Genomic DNA, 22,524 nt, shown 5'->3' with positions numbered 1-22,524 from the left:
GGACGACCCATCACTCTCACAGATCTTGGGAGACAGGCCAGTCCTTGCTTACAAACAGCCCCCCAATCTGAAGCAAATACTCGCCAGCAACCACACACCACACAACAGAACCACTAACCCAGGAACCTATCCTTGCAACAAAGCCTGTTGCCAACTCTGTCCACATATATATTCAGGGGACACCATCAGAGGGCCTAATCACATCAGCCACACTATCAGAGGCTCGTTCACTTGCGCATCTACCAATGTGAGATATGCCATCATGTGCCAACAATGCCCCTCTGCCATGTACATTGGTCAAACTGGACAGTCTCTACGTAAAAGAATAAATGGACACAAATCAGACGTCAAGAATTATAACATTCAAAAACCAGTCGGAGAACACTTCAATCTCTCCGGTCACTTGATTACAGAGCTGAGAGTGGCTATCCTTCAACAAAAAAACTTCAAAACCAGACTCCAACGAGAGACTGCTGAATTGGAATTAATTTGCAAACTGGATACAATTAACTTAGGCTTGAATAGAGACTGGGAGTGGATAAGTCATTACACAAAGTAAAACTATTTCCCCATGTTATTTCTTCCCCCACCCCACCCCCCACTGTTCCTCAGATGTTCTTGTTAATTGCTGGAAATGGCCCACCTTGCTTGTCACCATGAAAGGTTTTCCTCCTTCCCTCCCCCCTCCTGCTGGTGATGGCTCATCTTAAGTGATCACTCTCCTTACAGTAAAAAAGAAAAGGAGTACTTGTGGCACCTTAGAGACTAACAAATTTATTTGAGCATAAGCTTTGCAGTGTAGCCATTCTTTGTTGCTAGGAGCGAGCTCTCCTGATGACAAAATAAAACTGCGCCCAATGAGGGGCGGTAGCTTCATTGGAGGGAGAGTGTCTCCCGCTGACAAAGCATGGTCCACACTGGCGTTTTCATCATTAAAACTTGTCATTCAGGGGTGTGGTTTTTTTTCACCCTCCTGAGCCACAAAAATTTTAACTACAAAAGAGCAGTATAGACTAGGCCTTAATTATACTAGGAGCCAAGCAAGTTGAAGGGAAGCTGTCAAATGTATAGGATAACTGCAATGTATCACAAGGATATTACCATCATAGATGAGGGTTGGGTGTTTATATAATCATAGAATCATAGAATATCAGGGTTGGAAGGGACCTCAGGAGCTCATCTAGTCCAACCCCTTGCTCAAAGCAGGGCCAATCCCCAACTAAATCATCCCAGCCAGGGCTTTGTCAAGCCTGACCTTGAAAACCTCTAAGGAAAGAGATTCTACCACCTCCCTAGGTAACCCATTCCAGTGCTTCACCACCCTCCTAGTGAAAAAGTTTTTCCTAATATCCATAATGTAGGGATGCAGTTTACAGAGTATTTCAAAGCAATCTGATGTGATGGTTAATTGGAGAAGACCAATGCTTACATGAAAAGATGAGGTGTGGTTTTAAAATGCCATTGGTAGATAAAATATTTTGGGGTATATTTTAAACTTTCTTTAAAAAAATCAAGTATGAAATCTTGAAATCACTTTTATAATGCCTGACTAGGAAAAGGTGGTGCATCTAAGAACTTAAGAACACTAATGACAGGGATTTAACTTGAATTTAAAGTAATAGTCCATCTGCCTGTCAGTCTTGATTCAGCTAATGGATGGTGCATTAATGAGGTAAAGGATTACTATGAATCAGGCTAATAAGTCTGGAATTGGTTCTTTATCTGTTGCCAACACATTGAAGTATTGGAATGGTGCAATATGTTTCATAAATTGCTGTGCTGTTTTACTACACTGACATCATTTTCCTTTACATTTATTTTGCAACTATGTTTTAGTCATTTAACCGAGTTAAAAATTCATTAATGCTCCTGCATCTCGCTCTTATGGCAGTGACGAGTTGTTCCGTAATCACACATTTTGAGATAGAGCCTTTCAAAACTGGATGAAAATCGGCAACTTGTGCTTTCATGAAAATTCAAAGGAGAAAGGAGAACTACTTAAGTTTCACAATGAAATCTAAACCTGATGCTAAGGATTTTGCAGCGAGAATATTCCATGCTAAAAACCTAATTTAAAAAACATTAAGTTTGCAGAGTGAAAGACTCAAGTCAGCAAATGCCAAAGTTTAGGTGGCACAAGCAATCCTTAATTCTGCTCGCTTTTATGTGTTCATAACAATGCAGGGCCTAGTTCTCTGGTGTGATGCAGCTGGTTTGTGGCACACTGCCATAGTAACGAGGCTCTACATTTAGCATAATCAGCCAATGGAAGATTACTCTGCTGTAAAGTTGTTGCAAGGGCTTTTATGACATGCCCTGTCCCTGCTGCTTGGGAACGGGTGCACAGTTGGTGTGTCCCTGTCCCATACAACCTTCCCAGCTGCAGTTTTGGGCTGGTAGCAGGCCTCAGGGTTCTCTAACTGTACGTGTGGGGAGGAGTATCCCTGTACTGAGCTGGCACCAAGCTCAAGAGAGTGCAAAGATGAGCTTTAAGCCACCTATGTATCATCTCTTCCAACATGCACTTGGCAGATCAGGTGCAAACCAGGCTCTGGCTCACTGCCTTTAAATGTATGTTCACATACTTCCACAGGCTTGCGACCTCAGCTTTTGGCAAAAGATCTTGCTTCACTGAGCTCCCTGAGAATGCAAAATAATCAAGATCCAAATTGAATTTGCAAATTAAACCTTTTAAAAGGTATAAACCGCATTGTCACTTTTTATTCTTGGTTTTCTGTAGTGCATATGATTTGAATTCTTAGGTGCTCATTTCCTTTTATTCTGAGTTGATTTTCTGGATGTCTACTAAACTGTCACTTTGTAATTTAAGAACAACTTTGATCTAATGTTTCTTTTAAGTCTTTCTTCCCCTTCAAATTTCAGATTGAAGCACACTTGGATACGCTAATAAATGAACACGCTTCCTGTGTGTTAACTAGGGCGGGTCTAAGTTGCATATACAAATCTGTGCAGTTGCACAAACCAGAGCAGGCAAGTATTTACTTTTTCAGCAGCCAACGGAGTACTTAATTTTGCCTGAAACTGTTGAATGGCCTGATTCTCTAATCTACAGCATAAGTGAAACTCCATTGAATTAATGGCATTAGACTAGCCTAAAACAGTTCTGTAGTGGAGAGGAGCCTCAGGCCCTCAGTTTACAGGCTTGGTGCTGTACTGTGAATGAAGAAGCTGTGCTGTATAACTTTCTTTTATCCTTGCTGTTGAGTACTAGGAACCAGCACTCATCTTGTTCACTAGACCAAGATATTACAAGACAGGAGCCTAAGAGCAGGAATCTATTTTCACAGTTAGGCTCTGACATAAGTGATCAGATTCTCAAAAGTGCTGAGCACTCAGTAACTCCCACTGAAGCCAAAAGGGCCTGGATCCACAAATGGCCAGAGGTGCTGCGATGCTCGCTAGCACCACACCTAACTTTTAGCTACCTAGAAAATCAGTGGCACAACAATGGTATCCACAAAGCCTGAGTTAGGCACCACAGCTCCCTAAACACTAAATGGGGAGAGAGAGAGGTACCTAAGAATGTCCTAGATGGGGAGACTAAGCTATCCAATGGGATGATGCTGGTGAGAGGTATGTGTCTTACCTGCCCCTTCTTGGAACTGGATGTCAGTCACTGTTAGGGATCCACACTCAGGAACCACTCTCCTGAGTCAGGTGGGGCTTAGGCGCCTAAGTCACTTCTTGTGAGAATCAGCTAGGTGCCTGCCTCACTCCTCACAAAGCGAGTGTGGTAGCAGTGACGGACCAGTCACCTTATAACTTTTAGCCCAGTGATTAGAGCCCTCACCCAGGATATGAGGGCCCAGGTTCCATTCACCGGTGGTCTTGATTGGCAGAAATAATTTGAACAGGCGTCTACCACTGTCCAGAGCACTCAGAAACTTTGATATGGGGCTCCCTCAATCCCTCCTGTTGAACCGGTTCCTTTTGTATAAATAATTAAACAGTCATTGGAGCAAGAGGGACTAAAGCCTGGATCCCCCACCTCCCAGGTGGGTGCATTAGCTGCCAGGCTACAAAATCCTTCTCTCCTTGGCCTAATACTCTCTCCTGTTGAAGCTATTCCACTGTGGATAAATAATGAAAGACCGAGGGAGCCCCACAGCAGAACACGCCATAGCTTAGTGGTTAAAGCACTCTCCTGCCAGATTGCGGGTGGTGGGGGTGTCCCAGTTTAAATCTTCTCTCCGCCTTTGGCAAGGGAACTGCACCTGGGTCTCCAACATCCCAGGTGAATGCTGTAATCACTGCACTCAACATGATAAAGTGGGTAGCAGCAGCATCACCAACTTCTCCAGCCACCGTTTGAATGGGACCCAATGCTGTGGGTGGCCTCTGAGCACGCCTATTAGATCAGCCCCCCCCAGGTGAGTGAGATGCTCCTCTGTCTATCTTCTCCTGGTTCTTGGATCACTTTGGGACTCCTCCTGGAGCAGGGAATCTGGATGCCTAGAGTAAAGTAACAGTACACATGCCCAGAGGCAGAAACATAGGTGACTTGAGAACTTTTACAGTAAAAATGTAGGCACCTCCATGGTTAGGCAGCGGCTGAACGGGAGTTTTATGGTTTGCAGTGGCTCCTAAAACTGGGACTTAAACACCTGAGTTTGCTGTTAGGCACCTAAGCGCCTTTGTGGATCTGGGCCCCCCTTCCTCCCCAAATCTTGGCCTATGGACCCAAATCTGCTCTAACACTGGTGCAACTTCAGAATAAATCCATTGCCTGTGGTGGATTTACTCTAAATTTACACTATGGTAATTGCCAACAGAACTTAACCCCACATGGATCCACACACAGACGTATTCACTGTACATCAACTCTCCTTTCCTCTTATACAAGGATAACTTCAGTGAAGTCTGCATGGCTGCTTCTGATTCACAAGAGATTAAGTGAGAGGAGACAACTCGCATGTGAATCAGAAGTAGCCATGCAGGCCCCACTGAAGTTATACTCCCCCCCAATACCAGACCAGGGACGGTGTTCTGGGAGAGGGCAGGCTTTACTTGGTCTGAGGTACACTTACCAGTGGGCAAATGTAGGGGCACTGAGGAACTTAATTATTGTCACAGTTCTTGAGATAATGTTAAGAGGTAAGTTTGATTTTCAAATAGCTTTCCTGTACTAACATTAAATATCTTATACGGACTACTCTTGCTTCATGGGTATGTGTAACATGTTGCCATTTGTGAATATAACTAAATTAATCTCATGTTTAATCCTACTCTTCTGACCTGTTATACTTATTTATAAGGGAATATATTTTTAAAATGCATAGACATCTTTGAGCTGCCTTAGAAACCATCCTATAAAGTTGAGCTGTAGGGGTTCCCACTCTGCAGTGTTGAGCTGCAAACCTAAGGCAACGGATGAAGCTGGTGCCTTACAATAGCCCTTTTTGGAACCAACTTGTCACAGAAGAATTTGTTACCACTGAACTAGTTATAAGTAAATGACAACAGCTATTCCAACAGTACCTGTCGAACAGATTGGTCCTTCTTTGAGCAGGGGGTTGGGTTAGATGACCTCCTGAGGTCCCTTCCAACCTTGATAGTCTATGATTCTACCATGGAGGTTGCTGATTCAGCAGTCTATTTCTGGCCTCTGGACAGAGCAGACACTTGCCAGACACTGACACTTGATGGCTCTACTAGCCAGAATTTTTTTGTTGCCATGTCAACAGCCCCAGAGGTGGTCACTCTACTTCAGAAGAAAATTGTCTTCCCCTTTTTCGGCATGACCATGACCATCTATGGTGTAACTGCATTGAGCACCAACCAAAGGCAGTGTGTAGCCCAGAGACAGCTGAAAACTATTTTTTTCCAGTAGTGGGAACAAAGGCAATTTTCTCCCAAGGGGACACCAACATGGGGGAAATGAGACTTTTATGGAAACAGCAGCTGACCCTCACTCTTATCAGTAAAATTAGAAAACCTGTGAGACAAGGCCCACTAAAGATCTTGAGGTTTTGCTGTTCCTACAAACTCTGGCCCTTATGCAGCAATCTAATACATTCTGCCTACTGCCTGAGCAGATTCCTACTGAAGTCAATGAGCCTGTATGAATGCAGGAGTCCCCCCTGGATCAGAATGCGGGATTAGGGCCTATTTTGCCATTGCTCTTCATAGTATCTTCAGAACACCAAGATGTCTACGTACAATTGTACAGCCAGGCTGGCTGCTTTGTCCTTTCTCTCTTTCCCACCCCATATGCCACACTTAGGCATTTTAATATGCCCACCACAAGAGCTTCAAGACTTCCATTAAACACAATGCATGTCTATTAACCAAATCAAGTCTGAAGAGTTAATAATGTGCTTACACATAAATATAGTCAAGAGGACTTAAAAATACAAACTTATTGACAGAGTAAGTGCAGAAGGCCCTGGTCTTTCCACTTACATTTAGTGAAAGTGAAATATTAGTACTGAGCTAAGTCAACTCAGGCCATGTCAGGGAGCAAAAAATACCTAAACTAGACTCTCCACATGTAATTATGCACAATTTGGCAAGTGTAATTGGTTCTGATTAAAGTGAAGCCCTGAACTACTGACTCCCTTCCTATTCAGGGTGGTCCCTTTAGGTTAGGCCTGAAGTTACCCACAGGGCAGAAGAGGAAAGTTCTCATTGTGGGGGTTGGTTAGCAGATAAAGAGGACTTTGATTTTTTGTGTTTCCCATTCAGACTTCAGCACCTGGCATCATGACACTGAAAGTCTGAACGGCATTAAGAAACATTGAATAAGGTGGATTGGAGGTGTGTGGTCCAGAAAGAGATACCTATTACATAGTGTATCTGTTTTGTTTTTCCATTGTGCTTTTTGTTGCAGAGAGTATAAGTATAGTAAGGCTAGACACCTGGAGAAGTAGAGCAGGGAGTATCTGAATATACAGGAAAGTCCAAGAGAAAAGTAATCAAAATGAGACCTGACAGGCTAGTCTAATTTTCAGCTCTGAAAGTATTTTCTTCCTTTTCTGTTGGGTGTAAATTGTTGGAAAAGGGTTTGGGTTAGTGGCCTATGCCTCAGCATCATCATTATTATTATAGTTTATTTATTAAATGCTGACTGTGCTTGGCACTTGTTCAAACATGAAGACGTCTCTCTGCTATGAGAAGTCTCCAATATAACTCAAATATGGAAAAATACAATTCATATATTATATGATACAGTACCCCATATAGGGACAATCCAGCCTCATTCTATTATTATTCTCAATTAGGAAACTTCTGTAGATGGCCCTAATGGCCTGAAACCAATCCAGGCTTGAATTACAGCTGTTTATATACTATATTCAGACCACATCCGACAGGATTAATTCATAATAGGAAAAAAAGATGGTACATCCCGTTTGCAGGCCTGTACTATATAGTTATAGTAAGTTTGCAGGCCTGTCCTATATAGTGTAATACATTTGCCCAACCAAGTAAATATTATCCTTGGACTTTATACAAACCACTGTCTGCTTGTAATACTCTATCATGTCGCTTACTAAGATGGTCAAGATAATTACCATAAAATGCATTGAACTGAAAAGACCACTGGCAAAAATGGGATTAATATCTGTCCAAAGCAGAAAAGGATTGTTCATCATATTGAGAGGAGCTGAATGAAAGTTTCCACTCTAAGTAAAATATTACAGTGATTGCTAAATTTTGAGTTGTGCTAGGAAGCACTGAATTGTATGTGCTTGTTTTAGGGGAACAATACATTATTATTAAGAGGATACATTCGTCTTAATCCAAAACACTTGTATTTATTTGAGGATATTAACTAACTTTAGTTAATTTAGCTGCAACAACCTTCTGAGTAGGGAAGTAGTTTATTATCTGCATGCTACAGGTGAGCACAGAGATTAAATAACTTGCCCAAAGTCACATACTTGAAGTTTGTAGCAAGGCTAAGAATAGAAACCAGCTCTTCAAATTCTTAGGTCTTCATCCTTCCTTCTATCTTGATAAACACTTAGGGCCAAATTTATCCCTGGTGCCCCTCTACTGTCTATCTAAATTGACAGTTTAAAAAACAATCCTGCATAGGCTGTGTTAGTCCATTTAAAAAGTGACATAGAAATGACTCCATTTTCATTAAACTAAATATTTTAGTGTGCAAAAGAAAGAATAAGCCCTGAAAACACTCCCCCCCCCGTTTTCAAACTATGATGGTGCAAAGTTTATAAATGACAAGGAAAAATACCAAACAGACAGAGCTCAAGTTAGAGAAACAGGGAGATTTCCCCATGTTTAACTTACTGTCTGTAAGGTGCAAGTTGCTGGGTTCTCTGTTCAAAGGAAACTGGCCCTTCAATTCTCTGGATTTCTTTTTAAGTGTAGCCTGATATCCTCATGAATTTGCTTTGTATCAAACATAGTCTAGCACCATTCAAAGATGGCTAGAAGAGTCTGCATGCAGAGCAATATAGAAAACACATTACTTTTCATGATTTCTAGCTTTGTTTTATTATTAAGCATCTCTATAGTGTCATAGATGTACACCGCATTTTGCAGAACATAAGACACACACTGTTCTGAAGAGTTTACAATCTAACACACCATATAAAGCAAGGAACATGGTATAGCAAAAGCTTATTTTACACCTGAGTAATAGCCCACAAGATATGGTGTACCCAAACCTGGGAATATTTGTTGTCTCCTAACAAAATTCAACCTTTTGGCTACAGTAATGCTAAATGAATCATGTTCAAAATTTGTCCTGTCTTCCAGTGGGGTTGGAACACTTTTAATAGTGGGAGTGCTGAAAGCCAGCCCCCTTGCCCCTGTTTGCAACCCCCCCCCCAAACTGGGGCCAGGAGCAGGGAAGTGTCTCTGGGAGGCGGGGACCCAGAAAGAGGTAAGGGGGCCGAGGCTGAGGTTGGCAGCTGGAACTCTCAGGCGTGGGGCTGGCAGCCAGGACCCTTGGGTGTAGGGAGGCAGCTGGGACCCCATATATGGGGCCTGGAGCAGAGCCCTGTATAAAACCTTAGAGTATCTTATAAAGAATTTAGCCAATGCCCATATGGCTGTGCTGCTGGCTTGGCCAGTCTGACTCTTTTGAGGAACCTGGATTCTTAGGGTTCTCTGCCAAGGATCCTGCTAACATACTGGAATGCTATGGGGTACTGGGCTGGAGACCTTTATCCACACCTTCTTGTAGGAAGTCCAGAATAGTTGGAATTCCTGGATCTCTAGGGTCTACACCGTGCTCCTGGCCCCATACTCTGAACTTGGCCCAGCTGGAGGAGTAGGCTTTTAGCACAGAGACTCCCCTGGATGACAGCAAAGTTTTGATGACTTTGGAAGAGAGGCCAGATGTTGCTAGAGCTTCCCGTTAAATAACCAGGATGTTAGCTGGAGACGATGGAGAAAGGGACCCTGGAACAGGATGTCCAGTCCCAACAGTAGCTGCAACACTGGTTCCAGCTTCAGCAATATCAACTCAGAAAACTAGGGTCTCCTCAGGCAGTATAAGGTTAACTTGCTTGTTTCTTGTTGCTTCCATTTATCTTCTGGCTCACTTTCCCCAAGAATGAAAAGGGTGAAAATGCATATAGCAGGCCTTGGGGCCATCTGTGCGACAGGGCATCTGTTCCCATGGACTTGGGATCTGTTTCCCTGGTGAAGTATTTGGGACTCTGTGTTCTTGTGGTTTTCAAACAAGTCAGCTGATGGAAAGCTGGAGCTCTGCAAGATCAGGTTGAAATATTCCTGGTTTAGAAACCACTCCAAGTTGTTGAGTCTGCATCTGCTGAGCCAGTTTGCCTTCTGGTTTAGCTCCTCTTCTAGGGAAGGAAGAGACTCCATTCTCCATTGCTTCTGCATGTAGCACTGGACTCCTTGTCCCTCCTTGGTTGTTTATGTATGTGATCATGGTCGTGTTATCCAACTGAACCAGGACATTATTGCCTGGAACCTTCAAAAGGCTACTTTGACAGGTCTCATCTTCTGGAGACTGATGCTGTGGTTCCTCTCTCCATGGCTCCAGAGTCCTTGTGCAGTTTGGGTTCCTAAATGAACTTCCCAACCATCAGGCAAGTGCTGGTTGTGAGAACCAGAGGATCTGGAAGGCATAGGGAGTGATCCTTGCAGATGTTGCCTGAAACTGTCAATTTTAGGGAATCATGCACTTGATTTGGGACCAGCACATAATCTTTCATGCACTCTGGGGAGCAGTTCCATATTTTGAGCAGGAAGGCCTGGAGACATGTGATGTGCGATCTTGCCCATGGAGTGATCCTTAGGCACAACACAAGAAGGCCCAATAGCTGAAGACACTGAGCCATGGCTGGCCTTGTGCACTCTCAGCGATGGACAGACTTTCATCATCGAGGTGTCTATGTCCATTCACTGTGTCCACTTACTATTGTCATTTCGGGTTTCCTTCCTCTGATACATCTGTGAGGAGGAGGGGCGAAACGAGCTTCTCTGCCTGAAAGTGGGCTTGTACGCCCTTCATAGAACACGTGGCAGAAAGGGGAAGGCCTGCTTTGATTTTTGCAGCATTTTCTGCCACTATCCTGTCCAGCTTTTCTCCAAAGGGGAGAGATCCTGTGAACTTGGAGAACCATAGGACATGCTTGGAGTGAGAGTGATCTGTAGCTCACGAAAGCTTATGCTCAAATAAATTTGTTAGTCTCTAAGGTGCCACAAGTACTCCTTTTCTTTTTGAGAATACAGACTAACACGGCTGCTACTCTGAAACCTTTCCCAGAGCAGAGGCTCCTGGCTGCTGCACTGGATGCCATGACCCTGGCTGAGAATCTCATTGTGTTCAGCAAGGCCTCAGCCAGAAATGCAGCTGCCAGGGAATCTTTCCTAAGTGCAGCGCCAATGTCGGGGTGGTTTCTGTCCGTTGGGCCCTGAAGTCCACCAGCCAGCATTGTGTTGTTCTCACAAAGCACGTGGCTGACAGGGATGCTCTGAGGGCGATCGAGGAAGCTTCAACATCCCTTCTAAGGGTGGCTTCCATTCTCCTGTTAGGTCCTTTAGGGAAGAATTCCTCTTCTGAAGGAACAACCATGTCTCTAGCTCAGGACACTGCTGCTGCATCAATCTTTGGGACTTCAGTAAGAACATTCTTCGGGTCTTGCAACTTGTAGAACCTAACCTCATGCTTGCTGCTAAGTTTACCTGTGCCAGACTTTTCCCATTCTTCCCTGATTACGTCCTCGAAGGAGGAGTACAGGGGCATCGCTGTCTCAGGGATGGCTCTGGAGTGAGAGTATTTGCTTTGAGGCTTATCTTCAGGGGCCTACTCAGATTGAATCTGTGTTGTGGCCACCACCTTTTTGCACTCAGATTTTGGAAAAACTGCAACAATTGTTTTCTCCTCTGCACAGATTCAGATCCCGAAAGCTCGCCTTCCTTGGCAGAGGAGGAGTCTGCATCAGAAGCGGAGTATCTTCTGGATTTCGTATGTACTTTTCCTTCCCCTCTTTATTCTTTTTGGACTTTTTTGGCACACAGTTGTTTGCAGCTTTCTTTTGTGCAGAGCCCTCTAGAAATTTCTCCCTGGAAGTCCTCCACTTCAGGGTCTAATTTCTCCAGAGTGTGTGTGGGGGTCTCATAATCAGAGTTCTCTGGCTTGTTTTGGGAGGAAGGGGGGCTGGATATAAGCCCAGCTTCTCTCCTATGGCTACCTGAGACCTATTTCCAGACTTGGTGGGGGTGGGGCGGGGGAAAGTAAGAGGACTGGTAACCATGCAGGAGACTTATGTCTACGGTCCTGTGTCACCCCAGGATTTACTCCTGGCTTATCTGGATGTAGTGGTTGTCCTCAGAGTCTCTGTTCTGCCCTTGGTCTTTTTCTGTGGCAATCATGGCTACTTGGAGGGGATAGGGGCCCCAACATGCCTATCTGACCTAGAGCCTCATGCCCTAGCAGCAAGAGGGTTAGCTGGGTGGGAGCAAGCTGCTCCTGGGAAAGCTGTCTCACATCTAGAGCCCCATTTGTACTTAGCCCAGTGCTTGCACAGTGGCTCTGTCATGTCTGTAATGGGGCAGAGGAGATCAGGAGGAAGGAGCTGCATTAGAGGTTCTGGGGGCAGTACAACACTGCTGCACAGCTCCTGAAGGAGGAGTAAGATAAAAGAAAAAAGGCTCGTTACTGCACAGAAATGGCGATAAAAAATAAAGATAACAGGAAGGGATAGATGTAAATGAAACAACACTTGATTGCTATCGCAGAGGCAGGAGACCTGTTGGCAAGCAGGAAAAGGAGAAAAGGTCAGCATACACTATGCTGCAACTTTGAACAGCCTCTGGGAATTGCAGAGTAGAGGGGAGCAGCCCTGCCGTATCAGACTTGTGGGAGATGCTGGGCTGCAGAAAATACCTGTAGCAGAGTTACACCATGAGAATGTTGTGCACAATATTGAAACAAAATGTGATTGATAACTAGAAAGCTCTTCACAGGCTTGCATGTTGTGTCAAAATGAAAAATTGTATATAAAGTTCAGAAAGCCAAAGTTCATATATTTTAAATCTATCTTTCTTAGCTTGGTTGTAGAATCTGATTGTAAAATAGTTTTGACATTATAACATCTTTTGGTTTCGTCTGGAATTTCCAAAGGCTCTTTGAAAGTCGGTGAAAGAGCATAACTCCTTTAGCTGCTTTTGAAAAGTTAACTCAGAATATTCAGTGTCACAGCTGGTCTCCTTTTCAAGCCCACTTATGTGATCATCTGATCTAAACCAGTGGTTCTCAACCAGGGGTCTGGGGCCCTCTATGGGGCTGCAAGCAGGTTTCAGGGGGTCCACCAAGCAGGACCAGTATTAGACTTGCTGGGACCCAGGGCAGAAAGCCAAAGTCCCACTGCATGGGGTTGAAGCCCAGAGGCCTGAGCCCTTCCACCCAAGGCTGAAGCTGAAACCTGAGCAACTTAGCTTCATGGGGCCCCCTATGGCATGGGGCTTTGTGCAGTTCCCCTGCTTGCTACCCCCTAACGCTGGTCCTTGCTTTTATATGCAGAAAAAGTTGTTGTGGCACAAGGGGGCTGTGGAGTTTTTAATAGGACATGGTGGGGCCTCAGAAAGAAAACTGATCTAACTTGTATATGAAAGAGAATGTGAACTCAACTCAGAAAAGTTAACCAGTGAGAAATAAAAGATGAGAATGGGGTCATTTTTAAAAGCATATCTTTTAAATTAGATAAATTGTTGCTTGTTCATTTAGATAATTATGTGAACTATGGTTCTTTTCACTTTAAAGGCTATATGTATTGTTAATCCAAGTAATAACACTTCTACTATCAGAACATAACACTGCTTCATTTCATAGCAATGTGCACACTAGCCAGAAAAATACCACATGTAAAATTTGGGTTACTTACTTAGCAGTTCGCAAAAAGAATAGGAGTACTTGTGGCACCTTAGAGACTAACAAATTTATTAGAGCATAAGCTTTCGTGAGCTACAGCTCACTTCATTGGATGCATTTGGTGGAAAAAAAAAGTTTTTTTTGTTTGTTTATTTTTTTTCCACCAAATGCATCCGATGAAGTGAGCTGTAGTTCACGAAAGCTTATGCTCTAATAAATTTGTTAGTCTCTAAGGTGCCACAAGTACTCCTTTTCTTTTTGCGAATACAGACTAACACGGCTGCTACTCTGAAACCTTACTTAGCAGTTATGCAACATTGGCATTCGAAAATAATCTGTATATGAATCATTGTATGAGTGGCAAGGAGAACACTCTCTCTGTTTAAAGGTTAAGATTCAGACTATTCCTTGGCTCCCAAAAGCTCTTCAGTCCTTCTCCAGTTGAGTTTGCTTTGCAAGCGGTTTTTCTAGGGGAATCTTTGTTTAATAGGGTTTAAACCATTTTAAATAAACAAGCACACATTGTTCTGTAGGAATAGAAAGGGCAGGCAACATTCTCAGTGAATAGTGTTTAGTCACTTAAGAGATTTGCAAAAAGAAAAGGAGTACTAGTGGCACCTTAGAGACTAACAAATTTATTTGAGCATAAGCTTTCGTGAGCTACAGCTCACTTCATCGGATGCAAAGTGAGCTGTTGCTCACGAAAGCTTATGCTCAAATAAATTTGTTAGTCTCTAAGGGGCCACAAGTACTCTTTTTCTTTTTGCGAATACAGACTAACACGGCTGCTACTCTGAAACCTGTCATTAAGAGATTTGCTTATAGATTTTTTTTTTAAACTATCATTCCTTAACAGCATGGACCTACAAGGTGTTAAAGTCCCATTGATTTTTCTGGCACCTGAGGGCACTCTGCATTTCATAGGATAGACTTGGCAACTGTGTCTATATTCCTCCTTCCTTATTAATGGGGAGATACACTACAGTGCATAGTGTCCCTGGAAGCTTAAAGACTCCAACAGAGTTTGTGTGGTGACTAGGGACTTGGAAAGGCCACACTGAGTGAATTTCAACTTAAACGCTTAATGGAAAATGTCTGTTCAGCTGTAAAAACACTTGAATGCCACGAGTGCCCTTCTTATAATAATTTGGGCAGAGACTGAAAGTGAGAAATGTTGCCTATCCTTTCATGAATGGATCACTTTTTTTCCCTTTCTTAAAAATAGGAACTATATTAGCAATTCTCCAATCATTCGGTACAACCCCTGAGTTTACAGATTCATTAAAAATTCTTGCTAATGGACTTGCAATTTCAGGTGCCATTTAGTCCCATTAAGCTGTTTGAGTTTCGCTTCTACCTCAGATATGGTAATATCTACCTCCATATCCTCATTCCCATTTGTCATGCTACCATTATCCCTAAGATCCTCTTTAGCCTTATTAAAGACTGAGGCAAAGTATTTGTTTAGATATTGGGCCATGCCTAGATTATCTTTAACCTCCACTCCATCCTCAGTGTTTAGCGGCCCCACTTCTTCTTTCTTAGTTTTCTTCTTATTTATATGGCTATAGAACCTTTTACTATTGGTTTTAATTCGCTTTGCAAGGTCCAATTCTACTCGACTTTTAGCCTGTCTCACTTGATCCCTACATGTTCTGACCTCAATTAGGTAGCTTTCCTTGCTGATCCCTCCCATCTTCCACTCCCTGTATGCTTTCTGCTTCTTCTTAATCACCTCTCTAAGATGCTTGCTCATCCAGCTTGGTCTACAACTCCTGCCTATGAATTTTTTCCCCTTTCTTGGGATACAGGCTTCCGATAGCTTCTGCGCTTTGATTTAAAGTAATCCCAGGCCTCCTCTAACTTTAGATCCATAAATTCTTCAGTCCAATCCACTTCCCTAACTAATTTCCTTAATTTTTGAAAGTCAGCCCTTTTGAAATCAAAAACTCTAGTTGCAGATTTATTTTTGTTAATCCTTTCGTTCAGTTTGAACTGAATTAGCTCATGATCACTTGAGCCAAGATTATTCCCTACAACCATTTCTTCTGAGGTCCTCGCTACTCACCAATAGCACTGCTCCTGTTTTATGTTTGTCTTTCCATTGATTTTTGTTACATCAGTGTATTAAATTAAGAAATTAAAACTTTACAAAGGAAGACTCTGAGCTATAGCATTACATACATAATGATTTCCAGACATGTCTGCAAAGGAAACTAAACTAAAGATGATAGATTGTAACGACAAACTTCAAAATATGTAACTGAATGACTGATTGGGTCAATGAGACAAGGTTGGTGAGGTAATATCTTTTATTGGACCAACTTCTGTGGGTGAGAGAGACAAGCTTTCGTGCTTACACAGAGCTGAAGAAAAGCTTGTCTCTCTTACCCACAGAAGTTGGTCCAATAAAAGATATGACCTCACCCACCTTGTCTCACTAATATCCTGTGACCAGCACCGCTACAACAACACTGCTGGAGTCAGTGTCAAGGATTAGCAACCTGCTCTTAATCTTTTCACACTTTTATTTAGGCGCTTTATACTAATACAGGGCATTTTACAAGTAATGATACAAGGCTGCTTTAAGTTTTTAAATGTGCTTGTCTAATGCACTTTTCACATTCCAACAGAATGAATTCTGTCTTCTATTTATACCATTTGCTGCAGTATGCATCATAATCCTGATGGTAATAAATACATCGAAGTGTCTCATGCTGCTTGAAATGAAAAACAACAGTCAGTACGATTACACTTTATACACACAATCATTTAATGATTTTAATGAAAACCAATTAAAAATTGCATTATTAGAGGTAGTTAAGATTACTTAAGCAAGGATGCTAATAACACATCAGTTGCAGTAAATCAGAACCCTACAATAACAAACAATATCCATGCAACGAAGCAATGGCAGTTCAGTAAATAATAGATTTCAAACTCCTAAGATGGTATAATTAACAGTGAGAAAAGGAGAAGTCAGATGTCCTTTTAAGATACAGTAAGTCCTATTAAATCAAATGGCAATTTAAGGGGATCATTGGTACATGTATTTTGGTGGACTCTGGAATGCTAAACAGGCAGTGCTGAAGTGAACAGCTAATCAAGATGTTTCTCAAAATTGTTTTAATTAAATGCATATTTGAAAGCTCTGTCATGACTTAAGGACACAGAAGACCAGTGTGAGTTTGCTAAATTCTTCTATTAACTGGCTGAGCAGCAGAATTTTTTTTTTTGTAGATTCTAGAGGAAGGGAAAGAACAGCTGCTATTTTGATTTCTCAATGCCAGAGTGATGGATATTAAAGCAGGTGAGATATAGAGAGTCCAGATGGAATTTCTCATATTATAACAATGTAAAGGGACACTGTCAGGTCAACTATGTCCCAGAAGTGAGACACATAAGTAAAGACCCTTCCAGAACCAACTGAAATCATTTAATGGTTTGAGGTGGGAGGCGGTGAGGCGGGAGGGGGGCTGTCTTAAATTCCACCAGAAGATGCTTTTTAAAAAATTCTCTTGAAGTGTTTGAGTTGAAACTGATGCAGCATGTTGTTAGTACATGGAATCTGAAAATAAAATTGAATAGACACTGGATGGAAACAAAATAAAACAAATATTTTCATTGTGCCAGAACTGTGAAAGAACTGCACATAATTAAACAGCATAAATAACTAGTACACTAGATTTTGAACATTTTTAATAATCTGAGGTGATGTGCGCTATACTTTTTGGAAACATATTTATCCTTGTCAGTCTCCTTTTTAAAATGTAAGTTCAAAATTTAATCTAAACTACTCTACTGTGTCCCCAAAAGAAATTGGAGTCCATTAATCTCTATTGCAAAGTTAATGAGGTCACTGAAGTAAACAGAGTTACACCAGGGATGGATCTGTACAATCAAGTGGTCTACAGCAGTGCTTCTCAAGCTAGCTGATGTGGGGGACTGGCAATCTTTTTCCCCAATGTGTGCGCAGACCAGCAGCTGATGGCTTGCGGACCAGCACCGGTCCGCGGACCACCACTTTGAGTAGCACTGGTCTACAGTAAAGTAAGTATGATAAAAATCTTTAGTTAATTTAAAAGGGAAAAGTATTTTCCTAACTGTAAGAATCTTTAAGGATAAAAGTAGAGTTTATTTTGAGAAATTGCAAAAAGTTGACTGCTAAGGAGTAATAATTCCATTTAGCACTATTATACTTAGGGGGCTGTTATAAATACAATGAATGTATTTATAGGTCTGAGAAGCTTATATAATCATATTTTGACATGTGCAGGCAGCAACTGTGTGATTTGTTTTTTAATCCAGTCACAGAGTAGTGTCCCAGTGATCTCTTCTCCCCAAGAAGCATAAGACAGTCCAGCTGGGTGTTGCTTTGAGTGCCTGGCCAGTTTTTAAACTCTTTTTGAATTAGGTTTATTTGTGGAGTTTAGTTTGAACAACTACTTCACAATACTGGGGAAAGACTTACTGCTATGGTATTAGGTATCTGGCAGGGGGGCAATTTAATTTGGCTTTTCCACATCCCAGGTGAGTGCTCTAACCAATGGGCTAAAAGTTATAAAGTGGGAACCATGCCCACTGCCTCCTCCGGCTGGGTTTTGAGTGGGACATTTGAGCACTCTTACAGTAGCGGACCCCACATGTGATTTAGACGGCTGAATACCAGTCTTCCCTGGTTTGTGACTTGCTTTGGGACTTGGGCAGGAAATCAGTGTTTGACCGCATGCCCAGAGATAGAAACAGAGGGGCCTAGGGAACTTTTCCCCTGAAATGTTAGGTGCTGAGCGAGTTTAGGCACTTACCGAGTTAGGCAGGAGGTTTGTGCATTGCAGTAGAGCCACACCTGGCACTTAGACACCTAGCTCCCAGAATGCCTCAGTCTTTGAGTTGCTGAGCACCCTTGACTGCCTTTGTACTTGAATGGAAGTTGAGGGTTCTCATCATCTTACAGGATTGGGTCCATAATGCTGCTGTGGGGCTGACATGGTGGAAAATGGCAAGACTAGCAAAAATGCATTATGGTACATTTAAAAACTGTGATGGTTTTGTAGAAATGAAGGAACAAACAGATTCTCTCTCATCACCCCTCATCCCTCCCAAACAGCATCTTTAATGTAGCTAGAAATCTTGTAGGAATTAGGAAACTCATTTTTGCAGTGAAGTACCACAACTTCTAAGCATGATTGGAGACAGTGCTCTTTCTTGCATCTTTCATCTCTTTATAATAATCAACCATGGGGCAAGTGTCTTTTTATTGGTGGTGATGAGAGTTAACAGTTACTTGCGGTAGGGTAGTGAATTCAATTTATTAAGTATTCCAGTGTTCCTGAAGCACAGTGATTGGAAAAGTACTATTAGTTAGCCCATATATAGGGATTTTCATCTTCAAAGTGCTGTACAAACTTCAACCAATTTAATTCTAAAGCAAGAGTTCCTGTTTGAGAATGTGGAAATGGGAGGAACATATTTACAATAGAAAAGATGCAGAGTGAGAATGTTCTGCATTAAAAGAAGACCCCCAAACACAGATTTCCTACCAAAATGAAAACCACATACTTTTACTCTCTTGATCTATTTTTCCTTTTTACTTATTTTCTTCTTTATTAAAAGTGTTTTTCTGACGCACAGATCTGCCCTCCAGCTCCACATTTTAGAAACCAAAACAGAACATGCAAAGAGCTCTTGAAGTGGAAGCAAAATGTAATAAAACCATGAGCACATCCAGCCTCTGGGGGAAGAGGCCCTTTCCTAGGAGTCCTGGCAACAGAGAAACTAGACGTCATCATCTGCTACCATGCAGTGACAAAGTCATGGTGGTGCACCCTTTTGAAATGTTCATAGATGAGTCTTAGACCCCTTTAACTCTGTCTTTCCGGGAAAAAATAATTTAACTTTTTTCTAGGGATTTTTGCTACTCTGAGCTGTGCGCCAGATCCAATAATGTATGTTTATACTGCAATGTTCCGAGCTTCCACACCATTCTATTGTTCCTGACATCCAATAGCAAAGGTCAGATGCAGATCAGGATAAGCAGTCTTGTTCGAATGTGCAGTTACTTGCATTTCTAATTCTGAACACAGCACACACAACAGTGGAGCAGATTAGCTGTGTCCGACTTGCACATTGCTGTATAACTTGGTATTCAACCCCATGAAACACTGATAATAAAATTGAGTAAAATGATGCTGTCCCAAAGAGCTGCTGGCAATATATCAGCCAGAATGGTCACAAACGATCTGTTATCTGTCCCTCTGTTCATTTGTCACAGATATTTTGTGCACTACATCAACCCCCTTGAACTCTCTTACCCCTCTGAATGCAGAACTTTAAGTCACTTGATGGCTATGCTGTACGATTTCACCAAAAATCTAAGCTACACAGTGTTATTTTTGGTATTTTGATTAAGGGACTGTAATATTTCAATATGAAAATTATATTGATCAGTTTTATAGTTCTTATCTTCAACAGGAGCTGATTTTGTCTTTCACCAGGCAGCTTGTTTCTGAATTGTGTTTGTTACATTGTGTAATTATTTAATAGTAACAGGAACTTCTTAGGCACTGGACAACATGGTGGATGTAAAGATCTGCTGCAAGATTTGGGGGATCTGCTTGGTATCCAGGGCAATAAAAGACCGGCCTGCTGGTAGCATCTTCTGCAGCCTAGGGATCAGAATGGGGGAAAAAAAGAATTACCATTGCAAATTATGTTTCTGACCGCAAACCAAAGAGTCCTGAGAGTTCCTTAAGAAAGGATGTTTTTACTTTTGAATCCCTTCTGATACATACCATTCACACTGCTGCACTATGCAATTAAAAACTTAGGAAAGCAACAGTGCAAGGAAACACTGAAAGGGGTTATGTCACAGAGGTCTTTTCAGCAAGACAACTGACCTGTTTCTACAGATTTCCATTCCTTTGTTATTGTCACTGTTTCTGGTGTGTGAAAATCTCTGCTGAGATTAAGGTACCAGTGACCAAACAAGGTATTAGCACAGTGATCTTCTAGAAACAACTAAAAACTCACTCTCTGAGGGGGATCATTTAGTTCATTTAAAAATGTTACTGTACTAACCTGGCAAAGTGTTTGGGAAACTTTAACTCCACCCCACAAAAACTACTGATTTTATCTGAAGTTTTATATATTGGCTATAAATGTGCTGTTGATACTTCAGCTTCTAGCTTACAATAGGTTAAAATGAATTCATGTTTTTCTACAGCTGCTAGCCCAAGGCCTAAGATAGTCAGCCTTGTACATTTTTATTCAAAGCTTTTAATAGTACACAAGATGTACATTACAAAATTCACATCACTAACATTTAATCAGCAGTTTTGGTGTATACTGTTTCACTGATTTTTTAAAACAAGTTTTAATTTATATTTGTGTCCCACTATCATTTCCCTATAGCCTATAACTCAATCCCAGAGATCTCCCATTTGAAATGAAAATATAAGCCATGTGGAAAGAAAAATGAATAAAAATAACTCCCCTCCTGCCTTCCCACCCAAAATTATATTTTGAAGGAAAGCTTTGCTTAACTATGCATATATATGCAGTTGTATTTCAGTGATACCGTGTCATATATATATATTCCATATCTAGTAAACTGGTCAAATTGATAACCTCTTTTCCTCATGGATGAATGTGAATGATGAACCCATTTTTCCAGTCAGAAAAATAAAACTCAATCTCCAATAATATTTCAGAATAGGAGCTCATTATGGGGAACACAAACAATAGATTGATGGAACCTGCAGAAATTCAGTGAACAGCAACCACTGTGCAGCTGCATGTTCCAAACCTTTTAAAATTATACCATATGCTGTGGCCTAACTCCTTCTCGGCTTGATCCTACCACCCTTTCAGTCAGTGACTTTTTTTTTTTAAAGCAGAATTGGCCCTTTAACATTAGTAGTAACTGGCACATGTTTATGATAGAGATAATAGCTTTGAATTGTATGTACTGGTGACTGGGCAGCAGATGCAGAAGGTTGGTTTGTATAAAAGTTCTCTGTCTCCCCTGTACCATCTCAAGCTATGACTAGGGCCCCACCAAATTCCCAGGCATGAAAAACATGTCACGGACTGTGATAGCTGGTTTCCCACCATGAAATCTGGTCTTTTGTGTGCTTTTACCCTATACTATACAGATTGCACAGGCCAGACCAGCGTTTCTCAAATTGGGGATCCTGACCCAAAAGAGAGTTGCTGGGGGGTCGCAAGGTTATTTTAGGGGGATAGGGGTATTGCCACCCTTAACTTCTGCACTGCTTCAGAGCTGGGCAGCTGGAGAGTGGCAGCTGTTGGCCAAGTGCCCAGCTCTGAAGGCAGTGCCCTGCCAGCAGCAATGCAGACGTAAGGGTGGCAATACCATACCATGCCACCCTTACTTCTGTACTGCTGCTGGTGGTGGCTCTGCCTTTAAAGCTGGGATCCTGGCCTGGAGCTGCCGCTCTCCAGCTACCCAGCTCTGAAGGCAGCGCCACCGCCAGCAGCAGCACAGAAGAAAGGGTAGCAGTACCGCGACCCCCTCTACAATAACCTTGCGACCCCCGCACAACTCCCTTTTGGGTCAGGACGCCTACCATGAAATTTCAGACTTTAAAAGCTGAATTAATGAAATTTACAATTTTAAAAATCCTATGACCATGAAATTGACCATAATAGACCGTGAATTTGTTAGGGCCCTAGTTATGATATAGGCTATATGTATATATATGTGTGTGTGTATGTCTATATATAATCTCAGAAATATAGTTAGTTGTTAGACTATATACATGTATTTTTAACTCCCTCATTAGGAAAGAGTCCTCGGGTGCTGATTTGTGGCCAAAACCTTAATTCCGTACTGGATTTATGCCTTTGAAAGCCACTGTCTCGGAGCCAGAGAACTGAATGGATACCCTTTTGATGCCACTAATGTCTTGAATTGTCTGGAAAAAGAGTAGCAGCCGTGTTAGTCTGTATTCGCAAAAAGAAAAGGAGTCTAAGGTGCCACAAGTACTCCTTTTCTTTTTGGCTGGAAAAAGTTGCTGTTAAGTAGCATAAGGCCTATGCTGCCACCACTGCTCATCAAACAACATGGGACAAGAATAAAATCTTACTGACCTGTAACTTAGAGCAGAACACTATTGCTTGGTCATTGCACCTACATACTTTTTTCTGAAAGCACTCTTTAGAGTCATGAA

At 41.9% G+C, this 22,524-nt stretch overlaps 1 protein-coding gene across 3 annotated transcripts in view; it reads right to left on the bottom strand.

Annotated features, from left to right (window-relative positions):
- Positions 1–16,082: 16,082 nt before the first annotated feature.
- VWA8 (von Willebrand factor A domain containing 8) overlaps positions 16,083–22,524 on the bottom strand; it is a 301,480-nt gene continuing 295,038 nt past the window's right edge. For all 3 annotated transcript variants that reach the window (XM_038402763.2, XM_038402782.2, XM_043504544.1), the window contains one exon: positions 16,083–19,998. In XM_038402763.2, the coding sequence (XP_038258691.2) occupies positions 19,890–19,998 (109 nt within the window). In that variant the 3' untranslated portion in view covers positions 16,083–19,889. The remainder of the gene's footprint in view (positions 19,999–22,524) is intronic.

Source organism: Dermochelys coriacea, chromosome 1, assembly GCF_009764565.3.
Source record: "Dermochelys coriacea isolate rDerCor1 chromosome 1, rDerCor1.pri.v4, whole genome shotgun sequence".
In the NCBI taxonomy this organism is placed as follows: Eukaryota; Metazoa; Chordata; order Testudines; family Dermochelyidae; genus Dermochelys; species Dermochelys coriacea.
Note: the sequence above shows the minus strand (reverse complement) of the source record. Positions and strands in the feature narration are given on the sequence as shown.